The sequence below is a fragment of the Petaurus breviceps genome, unplaced genomic scaffold (assembly GCF_028583685.1).
Source record: "Petaurus breviceps papuanus isolate PSGF00001 unplaced genomic scaffold, PetGlider_PUasm1.0 225, whole genome shotgun sequence".
NCBI classification, from domain to species: domain Eukaryota; kingdom Metazoa; phylum Chordata; class Mammalia; order Diprotodontia; family Petauridae; genus Petaurus; species Petaurus breviceps.
In genome coordinates this window covers 3828375-3842809 of record NW_027185889.1, presented here as the reverse complement: position 1 = coordinate 3842809, position 14435 = coordinate 3828375, and the positions used below count along the sequence as shown (strand labels likewise).

Below are 14435 nucleotides of genomic sequence, written 5' to 3'. Positions count from 1 at the left end.
GTCCTCTGTACCAGGACAATCACAAGTCCAGTTCCTATCCCTATCCTTAATTGCACAGCCCACTCAAATACTCATATACATAATCAATGATGTCCCATTTATTTACTACAAATCAAACTTTCTTTAAAATAACTGCTATGTGTAAGGCACAGTATTAAGTACTGAGAATACAAAGAACAAAATGGACAATCCTTCGATGATTTCTTTTGCTACTAATTGCCAGTAGACAATTGTATTTACTTAGAATTGGTGTTTTAAATTAATCAAATGAGTGAAATTTAAAACAATTCTATATAGGAAAAATCAACTTCAAACTGATTTAGACATCTAATTTCTAAGACATATATACACTTTCACTTTAATATATTTGTTTAATATATGATTAATATATAATACATTGTTTCAGCTATCTAAGAATCTTAATTAAGATAGATAAGCTTAGCTTGGCCTTGTGAGCAAGAGAGGGGATAATGCTTTTATCCATATTCTTTTTCCTCACTTGTTCACAAAGATTTTAAGATTAAATCTCCCCTGTTCATTTTTTGAAAGTTCCATCTTTAGCTTTTCCTGAAACAGGAACTTCTGTTGGGAATCAAATCGCACCAGTCAGGAGTTTATCCACCTTTTAAAGGGCTTATTTTTAACACTACCTCCCCCCACCCATTTCTCATCACTCAACCAACTTTCTCTCATTTCTTCCTTTTCCTCTTTTTCCAACTTGTATTATTTTAAGGTCAGAAGCCCACAGAGCAGCATGATCACCGGGGGCCTGCACATGGTCTGGCACAATGCTAACCCTCGTATTGACCTTAACTGTTGTAGGACACTCTCCTGTTCTGCATTATCAAAGCGACAGAAGATATTATGGACAAAAACAGACTAAACAGTGAGACAGGTTGAAGATCACTCCAAATGCAGGCTACTCGAAGAGCAGTATTACTATTCATACATGAATAGGATACAGGTTACAAGTGATTTAAAAGTCAGTCTCTGAAAAACATAACACAAGGGAAGCACTTAGGAGAAACAGAGCACAGTTTAAGTCATGGCCTCTGTAATTCTCCTTTAATTGTGTATATACTGATAATTGGGAGCATACTTGAAGAGTCTCCATTTTTTTTTTCATGACTACCATGTTCTATCGTCGAAGAACAACTTCTCAAAACTAAGCTGTTGTACAATTTAATGTACTTAGGGTAAAGTTATTTGACTCTCCCAAATAATGATAAAATTGAATATGTTTTTGATGGTAAAAAATTTTCTTCTTTTGTCTTTTCAATATACTTTGAAATTCTAATTCAGTTCTATTAACTTTCAAAGAGATATCAAAATGCTAATATTAGTCAACAAGGCATTAAAAAGTCTTCTACATTCAGTTTCTCCCTTGTTCCCAAAGATTCATATTTTTCAAACAATAGATATAAAATAAAATACTGGGGATATTAAAAGAAAAATTTAAATCTGAAACCACTGGAAATGTCAGTTGCAAGAATCATACAATATAAAAGAAACTGGACGGAGTAATTTATTTTTTAGTAAACAATCTATTTTGTTTAAACAAACAACTAACCTTTAAATCTAGAGACTGCGAAATTTAGATTTTTTTAATGGCAACTCATTGGCATTTTTAACTGTTCACTGACAAACTAGAAACCTAACAGAGGTTCTTTCAATTCTAACTTTTACTTTTACTGACATTCTGTGTTAATTTTTTCTTTAAAGAAAATTCAAACCAGAAAGACAAAGGACATTAGTGAAAACCTAATACCACTTGACCTTGTCACACTAGCCCTGGGCATAAAAAGATATAAATTTCAAAGAAGACAAAAAGGCAAAAGATATGTACAGAAAGAAGGCAGTGGGTAAAAACTTCCCTTTCTGCTATTTAAGAACTTCTCTACAAGTATAAAGGCTTATAAAGCCAAAGAGTCTTCCAATTAGAAAACAGATTAATCAAACTGGAAACAGTCAAGTGTTCTAATGAAAACTCAAAACAGCAGTAAAGATGAAACAAATCTTTCAAACAATGTGTACTAAATGTTTTAATTTATATTCATTTTATTAGATGCAAAAAAAATCAGGATATTTCTTTCTTCCCTTAATGAAAATAGTAATACAAAAATCACTACAAAGGAAAAAAAAATGTATCACTGATTTGAAACTTGTAAGCACTCCCAAACAATTTCATTTTTTCCAGAAAATAAACATTAAAACTGCCAAAAAAAAAAGCAGAACCTGAAGTGTCAGCATCCTACCAACATGACCTCTGATAAACATTTCTTTGCATTAATTTTCATTTACATAAAAAAGACTCCATTTTGTCTCTAGTCTATCCACTAACCCCCAAAGCTACCATACAGGGATAAAGATTTAAATGTCTTAAAATTGTTTTCAGAATGTTAAAGCAATGACCTTTGTAAAAATTTGCCATGCTAACTTCAATATTTCAAGTATGTATGATTTCATCAAGTTGGTACCCTCTCCACTACTGTAAATATCAATTCTTATAGAGATTCTCAACCCCATACATGCCTTAGAATTCTATTATCTGAAATGGAAAAAAATGCATTACCTGGTCTAGTGACCAGTCTTTTGGTGACAGGCTTTAACCCTGATCAGGATAAAGTTTTAGATGACAGACATGCACATCTGTCATCAAGCCCATAGTGAAAGCCTATTCAACTTGGTAAAACATTCAGATTTTATACTTCATTGTCATAGTCTTTGAAAATCCAGTAAAGTTACAAGAAGGACAGCTTTGGAACTAAAGTGTTTAATCTGTGATATACTTTAAAAAGAAAAATAAGCTATATGTAATAGATTTGTGGTTTCATATATATTACATTCCATATTTGATATAATATTAATATTCTTTATGTAATATAAACTTATGGTTCCATATATTATATTCATACTTGATATAACACTAATATTCTACACTTCTTTGTTTATGGAAATGTTCATGTTTCTTAACATTTGTTAAGTTTTGAATATAACAAACAATAAAAATACTAACAAAAAATAGAAAATGAATACCCAGTAGGTCACTTCCTACCATGGTAAGGCATTAGAATAGGACTCTAAAAGTGTTAATAAGTCACAGAAATGTTAAGACTTTCAAGAAAATTAATAATACTTATTTTATTACTTTAATTCAAGTTCATTATAGAGAATTATTTGAAATAACTAATTCTTAAGTGTAATTAAACTAATTCTTAAGATTTAACTTTATGTTCAAATTTTTCTTCATGACAATTTCTATATGATTTAATACTGCATAACATCAATTAATAATACTGTATGCTCTTCCTTAATTGCTATTTTGAAAGAGTTATGAAAATAAGTGGTACTGGAAAAGCTCAAAAATTTAACTGTAAATTTCAGACTGACAGATGTCTCATCATAAAGATGGAGAAGAAAATATCTGAACACTTAAAAGGAAATACTCTATTAAAGCCCTTAAAAATGGGGCAATTCCATGGATTACCGACTTTCAATTATAATAAACAAATCAAATATTATTCCCTGTGGTATCCTCCCCAAAACAAACAACCCAAACCAAAACAAACCCTAAGAACCTTATAAGCCTACTTATGTTTACTTTTTCAAAAACTTTTGAATCTAATTAGAGTAACAACAAATACAAAGGCATAAAAAAACGTGTTACTATGAAGAGGTATTGAATTCCTCTCCTGGTCCCATTGGGCAGATATTCCTTGTTTCCTCCCTTCAACAACAACATGCCTCACAGGGCTTGGAGTTGGGAAAGGAAAAAAAGATGGGCAGTCTCTTATCACTATATAATGGTGCAGTTTTCCCTCAATGGATTCATGATTCTCACTTTGAATCTTCAGGCTGGAGAATAAAGGGAGAGGGTTAATATACTTTTTGATATCCCCTCAATCTCTTTTCTGTTTTGTGTCTTTGTTATCTTGTATCAAAAACTCTTTTGAGCTAATATGACTTAATTTGTATAGCATCTATCATCCATATAAAAATGAAAATGATGATAAATTTGGGACATGGACACATACGAAATAGCATTCAAATAAATGAATAAATCACCTTTGTAGGAGATAATGTAACTTGAATGTATTTGTAATATTGCCAAAAAATCACACATACACACAGATGTGTGTGTATTTGTAGAAAATTGTGTGTGTGTGTATACACACATCTTCTGCTCTTTGTAATGCTGATTCTTGTAATATTTTTCTAAGATTTGACTGCTAGGATACAAAATAGTAATGAAATGGAAGATGCTATAAGCTGAGAACAGGTGTATGGGTCCTTTTAAAGTCTTCTCTTTTGAGAGTTCATAAAAAGAAATTCAATACTGGAAGAAGCTCACATTATTCAATATGCTTCTGTCCAGGGACATTTATTGTGCCTGTAAAAAAAAAATCTATAACGCATCAGTTTTCTCTGCTAAACATAACCCTAAATTCTGGCCATTTCCACTTATTGCTAGGACGACAGTTTTTTAGACAGTTTTTGAGACAAGTTTCCTAATCTCAACTTCTACCTACTCCAACATATACCGCCCCAAAGGGGCCAAGGTGATTTTATTAAAGCAGAGGTCTGACCATGACGTCCATTTGCTCAGTGAGTTTCAGCAGCTGCCTATTACCTCCAAGATCAAAAATAAACTCTTCTATCTAGCATTTAAAGTTCTTCACAAAAGGAGGATGATTTTTTTTAAAAAGGACACAGAGTGAGGGAACAAAATCAGAACATTGTACACAGTAACAGCAATACTGTATGATGAGTAACTGTGAATGATTTAGCTCTTCTCAGTAAAACAATCCCAAAGGCATCATGGTGAAAAACATTTTGTGCCTCCAAAGAAAGAACTAGTGGTGTCTGAATACATATCAAAGCATAGTATTTTTTACCTTCCTTTTTTCAATTTTTTTAGTACAAGTTTTCTTCCACAACATAACTAATATGTAAATGTTTTACATGATTGCACATGTTTAATTTTATCAGATTGCTTACAATCTTAGGAGGGGAGGAAGAGAATTTAGAATTTGGAACTCAAAACAAAAAAAATTTAAGAATTGTTTTTACATGTAATTAAGGAAAAAAATATTATTCAAAACTAAAGTTCTTCACAATGTGCCTCATCATACCTTTGTATGTCTTTTTGTAGTCTTCTTTTGTTTTACTCCTTCTTTCCACACACTCAAGGATCCACCTACAGTGGTCTACATGATGTTCCTGCCACGTAAAAGTCTTTATGCTGGCTGGCCTTTTTCCTGTAATGCCTCCCTTCCTCATCACTAGCTCTTTCTATCCCTCGCTTTCTGTAAGACTTAACTTAAAATTCAAATTCTATATATGGAGTTTCTCAATCCTGCTTGCTGTTAATACCTGCTAGTCTAAGACTACATTCCTTCTACTGTTGACATATCTTGTATGTCTACTTATGTGCCTTTTGTCTCATTAAAACATGAGTTCTTTAATGGAAGGGGATTGGCCTTCTTTTGAATCCTCAGTCCTTAGTCAAGTGTCTTGCTTATGGTTAGTGCTTAAGAAATGCTTGCTGACTGACAGAAACTCATGGACTCAAAGTTCCTCCCCCATCTTGGTTGCGTCTACTGGACCGTCTCCTGTTTACCAATGTTCTTGTTAAAACTTGGCACTCATAACTGAACACAATATTCTTGATGGGGTCTATCAAGGGAAAATACATAGGATCCTTTCTCTATTCCTGGAAGTTCTGCCTCTTGTAACACAGCCCAAGATCACATTAGTTTTATAGCTGCCACATCATGTTGATTCAAACTGAAAATTAAAGTCCATCAAAATCCCCATACATTTTTTTCAGAATTATTGTATAATTAGCATACCACTTTCTTTTTTTTAGCATACCACTTTCAACTTATATTTTATAGCCTTAATTTTTTATACTAAAGTTTAAGAATCTACATTTATCCCTATTCAGTTTGACATTATTAATTCAGCCCAATACTATAGTCTGCTGAGATTTTATTTTGGATCTTGATGCTCTGATGCATTGTATTAGTCATTCTTCTTAGTTTCATCCCATCTGCAAAATCTGGTGAGTATACCACCTGGCGCTTATGCAAAATAATGATAAAAATGTTAAATAGCATGAACACACATTCCTGGGATACTCCACTGGAGACCTACAGCTATGCTAACATTGAATTATTAATTACTCCTGTTTGAGTTCAGCTCTGAATCTATTTAATTATATCCCTAATCCATATGCCCCTGTGTTCTATCTAATTCTATTATTGTCTAATCTATATTGCCCCATTACTAACAATATCTTGTAATTTAATAGCATTTCCTGTTCTACCAAAATACCAATCCAGGAACAGAATGAGCAAAGAGAAAGCCAATAAAAATATTTAATGGGTCATTTCTTTTTATTCTACCAAAATCTCTCCATAATGTTTTAGGTTTCTAATTCACTCTGCAAAATATGGTAACAAAGAAAATGTATTTTCATTTTTCAAACTGTGAGAGCAATAGCTTTATATAGTTTTCATTTTCACAACATAGCATACATATTAAAAACCAATAAATTATTTTTCTATTCTCAAATAATTATGCATGCCATCTTTAGCTTTTGATTTTTTCTAGTATTTAGCAGAAGATATTTAAATATAGTTTAATAAATGTCTGCTGAAAGAAGGGATAGGCAGGGGTGGCCAGGTAGCACAGCGAGTAAGAGCACCGGCTCCAGTGTCAGGATGACCTGGGGATCGAATCCGGGCTCCGACACTTAGCACCCACCCAGAAACATGTGGCCGTGTAACCTTAAGCAAGTTACTTAACCCCAATTGCTTAGGGGCGGCCAGGTGGCTCAGCAAGTAAGAGCACCGGCTCCAGCGTCGGGATGACCTGGGGATCAAATCTGGGCTTGGATACTTAGCACCACACCCAGAAATAACTGGCCATGTAACCTTGAGCAAGTTACTTAACCCTGATTGCTTTAAAAAAAAAAAAAAAGAAGGGATAGGCAACAGGGCTTTTCCAAGCCCACCTATATATATTCAAGTACTAAAGAACTGATTAATTAATCAGTTTGTTGATATGATAAATCATTTAGAGGATATATCTGATCTAGCTGTAGATCATTTAGAAATATCTATAGTACTATGGGGCCTTAATAAAATCAGTACAATGTAAGCTGTAGGACATTATCATCTCTTAGGAATCTCTCATTAGGACTCTTTGAAGGCCCTCCTCTAGGAAAGTGGCCAGCTTGATAAATGTCTCCTTGACACCTGGCTCAGTACTGATAATCCTATAATAATTTACTGATTAATCCTATAATCTAAAATATCTCTGTGGTTGCAGCTATCAGAGAATATTGTATGATCTTAACATCTGCAGAAGAGACACCTTGTTAAAGAAAAACCTTTAAGACAGAGTTTTCTTTACAAAGACAAATGCTTTTCTATAGTTCACAACAGAAATACTGAGATTTCACACTGGCTGTATTTTTCTGTAGATTTCATCTCTAAGAAAGTATGGACTGATATCAAACATCATATATAAACTTATCTATTTACTTATATTTTTATCCAGGGTATTCAAGCACACACAGGTCCCATAACCCAAAAATAATAGGAGTACTTTTGTGGTTAACAAAACATTTAAAATGAAATAGATAGGAGCAGCTAGGTGGCACAGTAGAGCACTGGCCTTGGAATCAGGAGGACCTCAGTTGAAATACAGCCCCAGACACTTAACACTTACTAGTTGTGTGACCTTGGGTAAGTCACTTCACCCCAATTACCCTGCCTTCTCCCCTCCAAAAAGACAATAAATAAATAAAATTATAAAAACAAAATGAAGTAGATGATCATTCAGTAGGGACTAGATAAACAAATTAGAGCAAAGGAATATAAATGAATATTTCTGCATCATAAGACATGACAAAATGAGGAATTCAAAGAATCACTGGAAGACATATGACATTACATAATGTGTAAGGGTGAAGTAAGCTGAAGCAGAAAAGCATTATACACAATAATATGCCCCACCCCTAATCTCTGCTCCCTTCAAAATTTTCTATTATTGTCAAGGACCCCACCACCCTCCTAGTCCCCCAAACTCCCAGTGGAGTTATAATTCTCAACTCCTCACTACCTCTCAGCTCCCATATCTCATCTGTTAGCAAAGTCTGACGATTTCATCTTCGTAACATCTCCCACAAATGACCCCTTCTCTGCTCTCATACTGTCACTACCCTGGTACAGTCCCTCACCTCATGTCAGGACTCTTGCAATAGACACCTATTGGTGGGCTTCCCTACATCTAGTCTCTCAATTGCAGTTCATCCTCCATGCAGCTGCCAAAGTGACTTTTTTCTAAAGAGCAGATTCAACCATGTCACAGGCCAGGTGGTGCAGTGGATAGAGAGCTAGGAAGTCAAAAGGCTTATCTTCCTGTGTTCAAATCTGGCCTCAGACATTTACTATCTGTGTGACCCTGGGAAAGTCACTTAACCCTGTTAGCCTCAGTTTCCTCATCTGTAAAATAAGCTGAAGAAGGAAATGGCAAACCACTCCAATATCTTCGCTGAGAAATACACAAATGGGGTCACAAAAAGTTGGATGTGACTGAAATATCTGAACAAGAGAAATTGCATCACCCTCCTACTCAGTAAACTCAATGGCTCTCTCAATATAAACCCCTCTATTTGGTGTTCAAAGCCCTTCACAGCCTAGCTTCACTCTCCTCCCTGCCTACCTCTCCAGTCTTCTTATATCTTACATCTCACCTTCACCCCTCACTCACCCTGCCCCCCCCAACCCTGTACTCTTAGATCAGATGACACTGGACTCTTTGTTATTCCTTGAACAAGATATTTCATTTCTTGGCTTGAGGCATTTTCACTGCCTGTGCTAATACTGGAATGTTCTCTCTCCTCATCTCTGCCTCCTAACTTCTCTAGCTTCCTTCAAGTTCTAGCTAAAATTCCTTCTGGAGAAAATCTTATGAATCTTTCTTAATTCTAGTCCCTTTTTTTCTCTTGATTATTCACTATTTATTCTGTCTAGAGCATGTTTATATGTAGTCATTTGCATGCTGTTTCCTCTATTAGACTGTAACCTCCTTGAAAGCAGGGACTATTTGCCTTTCTTTGTGTCCTCAGCTCTTAGCATGGTGCCTGGCTGTTTGGAAATGTTTACTGACAATACAAATGGAAAGAACAGTTCAATAAAGCTGAATACTATATAACTGTAATGATTAATCTGGATTCCAAAAGACAGATAAAGAAATTCACCTCTCTTCTTTCCTTGGAGGCATGAGAGGATATGAGTGCAGAATGATGCATACACTGTCAGACACTGTTCTTGTGTCAGTTGTTTTTCCTTAGCTGTTTCTCTTTAAAATGACTTTGACATAAAACAAAGGGTACAATACAACTTTAAAACCAAACAAAAAAGTAATAATAATAGTAATAGCTAGCATTTATAGGGTACTTTAAGGTTTAAAAAGCATTTTTTAAACATTTTATCCTCACAACAGCCTGGGGAGGAGGAATAAGTGATCCTCACAGATTAGGAAGCCAAGAGAGACAAGTTAAGAGCCTTATCTAGGGTCATACAGAAACTAGTAAGTATCTGAAGGTGGATTTGAACACAGGACTTATTGACTCCAGGTCCAGTACCCTATCTACTATGCTTCCTAGCTACTAAGGAAATAAGCATATAGGTTGGTAATCACCAACATCTTAATCACCAATTTTTAATAGTAATAATATCCAGATACTACTAGAGGTGACCTAGGCAACTCTAAGACTATAATTTGTGAATGTGGCAAAGATCTGCACTAGTAGAGGGAGTTTCCTCAATGGGAGTTCCCTATACCTGTGAAGTCACTGATTCTGTACAAATACTAATATATAAAAGACTTTTGAGACACCCCTTAGATAAGTATATGTATATATGTGTGTGCACATTTGTATATAAATGTTATATGTGTATATAAACATGTTATATGTATACAGACATAAACATGCATATATAAATATATATTACATATACACAAATATATAAAATTTATATCTCCCAAAATTTTTCCCAGTCTTTTAGTATCTTTCCCTCTTTTAGATAAATTGGGGATTCCCTCAAAACCTCTAGCATGTATTTCTACTATACTTGGATTGGTGCACTAATTCTTCCCATCTTTGTATTCTTAGTACTATGTCTACTTCCAAAAACATATCAAGTACTAATACTGGGTTACAAACATGGCAGATCCATTATCACTGGTTAAGAAAAATATGTTGTAGGAATGCTGACAGGTCTTCTATTTTTCATCTATTTGTTGTCTTCCTCTCAGTTTCATCTTTAAGTGCTCTTTGGATGAGATTCTGAGGGAAAATCCATTTGGGAGCAGTAAAGTATTGCTATATGGGCACCCCAAATGATGGGTTTTAAAGCAGATTCTGTTTTCTACTTGCTAAGGTCTTAAATTTCTAATGGACATTAAAATATTTAGAGGAGAAATGCTCAAAGGACAGACCACCCTAATGTGGTGAAGATTAAGAGAGAATTTTAGACATCTTTTATTGTAAAAGAAAGGAAACAGATGTTGGACATCTTCAAGTTCGAGCTGTCCTAGTCTGTTTCCCATGAAGTATAGAGCCCAAGTTAGCAGATTCTTCTTCAAAGAATTTTTTTCTATTTGCCTTTGATGAACAAATTAATCATATTAGAAAGAGCAGACAAAGAGTAGACTTCATTGAAAAATTAATCTAATAGCAAAGCAGGAGAAGATGTGCACCTATTTCCCTCATGTTTCAGTTTCCAACGACTTCTTTCTGTAAAGCTTCAGATGTCTGGTGGTCTCACGCTGAACTCCTGTAGTAGGTACTCATTTCCATTTAATGCCAAAGTATTTTTTAAAATATTGCTTTCTTAACAGTTACTATAAGAAATATAAGTTGAAAGAGGCTTAGTACTGTCTTTCTATTATATAATAAATACCACTTGAGAGAAAATGATATCTCAAGATGAATAAGAGACTTCTTGTATTTTTTTAAGGAATATATTATTTACTAGGATAAATGAAGAATTCCTACAGAACTTTCTATAAATGTATGTTCGATAAAGAAGGAACACTTTAGGTAAAATAAAAGAAATTGTAACCTTAATGAAAATTCTAAAAACTTTATCTTGATTGTACTTTAATTCTAAATTTTAAAATGTATATAAAACTAGTTCAATATTTTACAAATCAATTTATTTTGTTAAGTTATTGGAAAATGTAATACTATTGACAATATTGCTTTTGGGGGACACTATGGATGTCTTTTAGTCAATTTTCCACGGCAGTAATTACTTAAGAAAAGATAATTTACCTGTTTTGAGAGACAGTTAGACACTGTAATAAAGGAAGCCAGTATGAGGAGAATATTTCCAATGATGAAATACTGTTGTCATCCAAGTACAATTCTCTGAGCAAAACTTGATTCTCCAGAGATGGAAGCTACATTTAAATTTAGTTTACAAAGATAATAGATTTATTCTTTTAGTCAAACTTTAAATTTTAAAATAAACTAAGAAATACCACATTTATTGTAATAGAGTGTTTACTGATTCAAAAGGCCAGTGTTTTTCAATATAAATTATAAGGTTGACAGTAATGCTCTTCATGCAATTAAAAAATTATTTTTAAAAGATGATAATTCATAACTATAATTATCACTTGTTTAGTGATGTCTCATACTTAAGAAAAATATTGCTAACTCATTTGTCTCATACTTATCAGAAATATCACATGTGAAAAGGTGTGCTTTAAAGTCTAACACTGTATTAAAAATAAATATAGGACTAATTCCATTTGTAAAAGAGCAAAAATACATTGTTTTTTAAGCAAAGAATAATTCCACTTTAAAATAAATAAAAAATTTTGTGCAGATTATGACCACAAAATAATAATCACAGATGAAATTATTCAAAACTACTAAAACAATAAAGCTATCATGTATATATATTTACCCGAGGGAAAAAATACATATATATTTATCTTTAATGTGAAATAATTTACCTCAGTTAGGTAATTTCCCTGTAACTTCAAAATCTGAAGTAAGCCACAATCTTTAATTCCTTCAACTTTAGTAAGATTATTATAAGAGCAATCCAAGTATGTAATAGTAGGAACACTGCAAAGACCTCTGGTGCTCATTAGCTGATTATGATCCACAATTAGTTGCTGAAGAGATTTCAAAGATTCTAATCCACCTGGAAGAAAAATTGCTAAGTAAGATCAGTGGTAATATACGATCTTTTAAATCCTAAGTGTAGTTCATTTCCCAAATTATTATGCTACTATATTTTCTCAATTATAATTTAGGACTTATTTTAAATTCTTCCTAATTTATTTTAACAAAAATTATTAAAATTTTATTATAAAAGAATAATAAAATTATATTTTCAAATGAAGATACTAATTTTTCTGAAACTTGGGAAATCAACAAGCATTTATTAAATGCCTATTATATGCCAGACACTGTGGAAATTTTAGAACATGGTACCAATTTAGTAATACAAGTTTAAACAAAATAATTCTATTTTAAATTACCAATATGGTACATAATAAATATCTTTATTAGTAGGAGACTATGAAGAAAATGCAAGGAATTTCTTTTAACTGTCTTAAATGTTTGTTGTGCCATTTTCTATGTAATTGTTTTTTTTTCTTAAAAAAAGTCATTTTCCAGTGGCTGTTTATCCCCACTCTTCATCCCAACCCTGAACCCTGCCTTCTGACAAAGAAACATATTTAAACCAAACAATACATTACATTGAAGGAACATTTTGGCTGTTTATCAATCCTCACTCTTGCCAATATTCTCGTATATTATAATTCACGGACAACAACTTTTAGGCCTGTTTCTCATAGTTCCTCATTACTTATTGTAGCCTACTCAAACGCATCATGCTTTTCTCCACTGATTTCTCTCCCTTTCTCTCTAAGATGCTTATCTTTAGTTCTGTGGTGTTCTGCATCTTGCTGCCATATAGTAACTTCAATAAAATATTAGCATTCAAAAGATTTAGCCAGCCCACTCTTCTGTTCAACCTGAGCCCATCATATCATCCTGTCTTTATTATCTGCCACAGACACACGTCTACCCTATGAAATCTGGACAACAGACATTCTTCATCTACAGGCAAACTACTTTGAGTGACTGCAGCTGTCCTCTGGGAAACTCTGCAGTCTTTTGGGTTTTGATACAATTAGCTCAATGTCTTCCTTAAACAAGAATATGTAAAGGACCTCATCCACAGGGAATTTCTCTAATCCAGGCACTGGATTGCCTCCAGTAAATATCTTTGCCAGGTATACATCTCTCTGTTTTATGGCTCACCTGATATTTTCTTTCAAAGAGTCATTGAACAGTTGTTCCTGTTATTTCTTCCAAAGGAACCTTGAATGATCTTGATGGCTCAGTGGGTTGTAAAATAATCTGAAGAGTGTTACTGAGTGCTACTAAATCAAATTCTGATCACATACTCCCTTTGCCATAATTATGTGGTTATATCACTTCTTTCTCATTAAAGAGTAAATTATCTGAGAATCAGGATTGTGCCATTTTTATCTTAATATGCTGAGCACACAGCACAGTTCCTGATACACAGAAGACACTTAATGAACATCAAAGTATACCACTAAGAACTCTGATTCTGGAAAAAGTAACTAAAGAAAATTGTGAAACTTTCTCTGCAAGGATTTAAAACTCTAATATTATAACAAGCCAAGTTACCTGTTATCTATGTATATATGTATGTCTGTACATACACACATATGTGACATTCATATACATATTTGGAAGGTGCTAATTGTGTGATTTTCAGTAATTGTGGAGATTATTTTTAAGTTAAATATTTTCAAATATTGTTTCAACTGTTATTTCAAATAGTGTTTCAAATATTTAAAAATATTTCATACATATATTTATTTTTGGAGTCAATATGTAGTTTAAAGATTAAGATGTATATTTCAAGTTAAACTTAAAGCTTTTTAAATTACTTACCCAAATTTACCCTAAATACCATAAAAGAATTTCACTAGACTAGACTTTCTCATCAGACTTTTCAATTAAGTGTGGGAATATATATATATATATATATATATATACATGAGCTATATTCACCAGAATGATGGATGGATTATCAATGGGTAAGTGACTTTTAAAAGTCATATAGTGTGGGGAAAAAAAACTAATATAGAGAACTGACATATTGATTTAATTCTGAAAGAACTCAGAACACTTAAGAAAACTATTTTCTGTCTATTGCAAAATCTGCCTTTCTCTCATTTACACTTTATTTTCCCCCCCCCTGCCTGTACTTTCCCTTTCAAAAAATCTCAGGATCCCAGAACATGAAAATGTGAAGGTGCCTTAGATTTCTTCTGGTTCAAAACTTGTGTCCCTC

At 33.2% G+C, this 14435-nt stretch overlaps 1 protein-coding gene across 1 annotated transcript in view; it reads right to left on the bottom strand.

The window, feature by feature from the left end:
- The window catches only part of LRRIQ1 (leucine rich repeats and IQ motif containing 1), a 308516-nt gene that overhangs the window by 227533 nt on the left and 66548 nt on the right, over positions 1-14435 (bottom strand). Inside the window, exons 12-13 of the mRNA XM_069095103.1 lie at positions 12043-12236; positions 11354-11481 (exon numbers count right to left, since the gene is read on the bottom strand). Coding sequence (XP_068951204.1) covers positions 11354-11481; positions 12043-12236 — 322 coding nt within the window. The remainder of the gene's footprint in view (positions 1-11353; positions 11482-12042; positions 12237-14435) is intronic.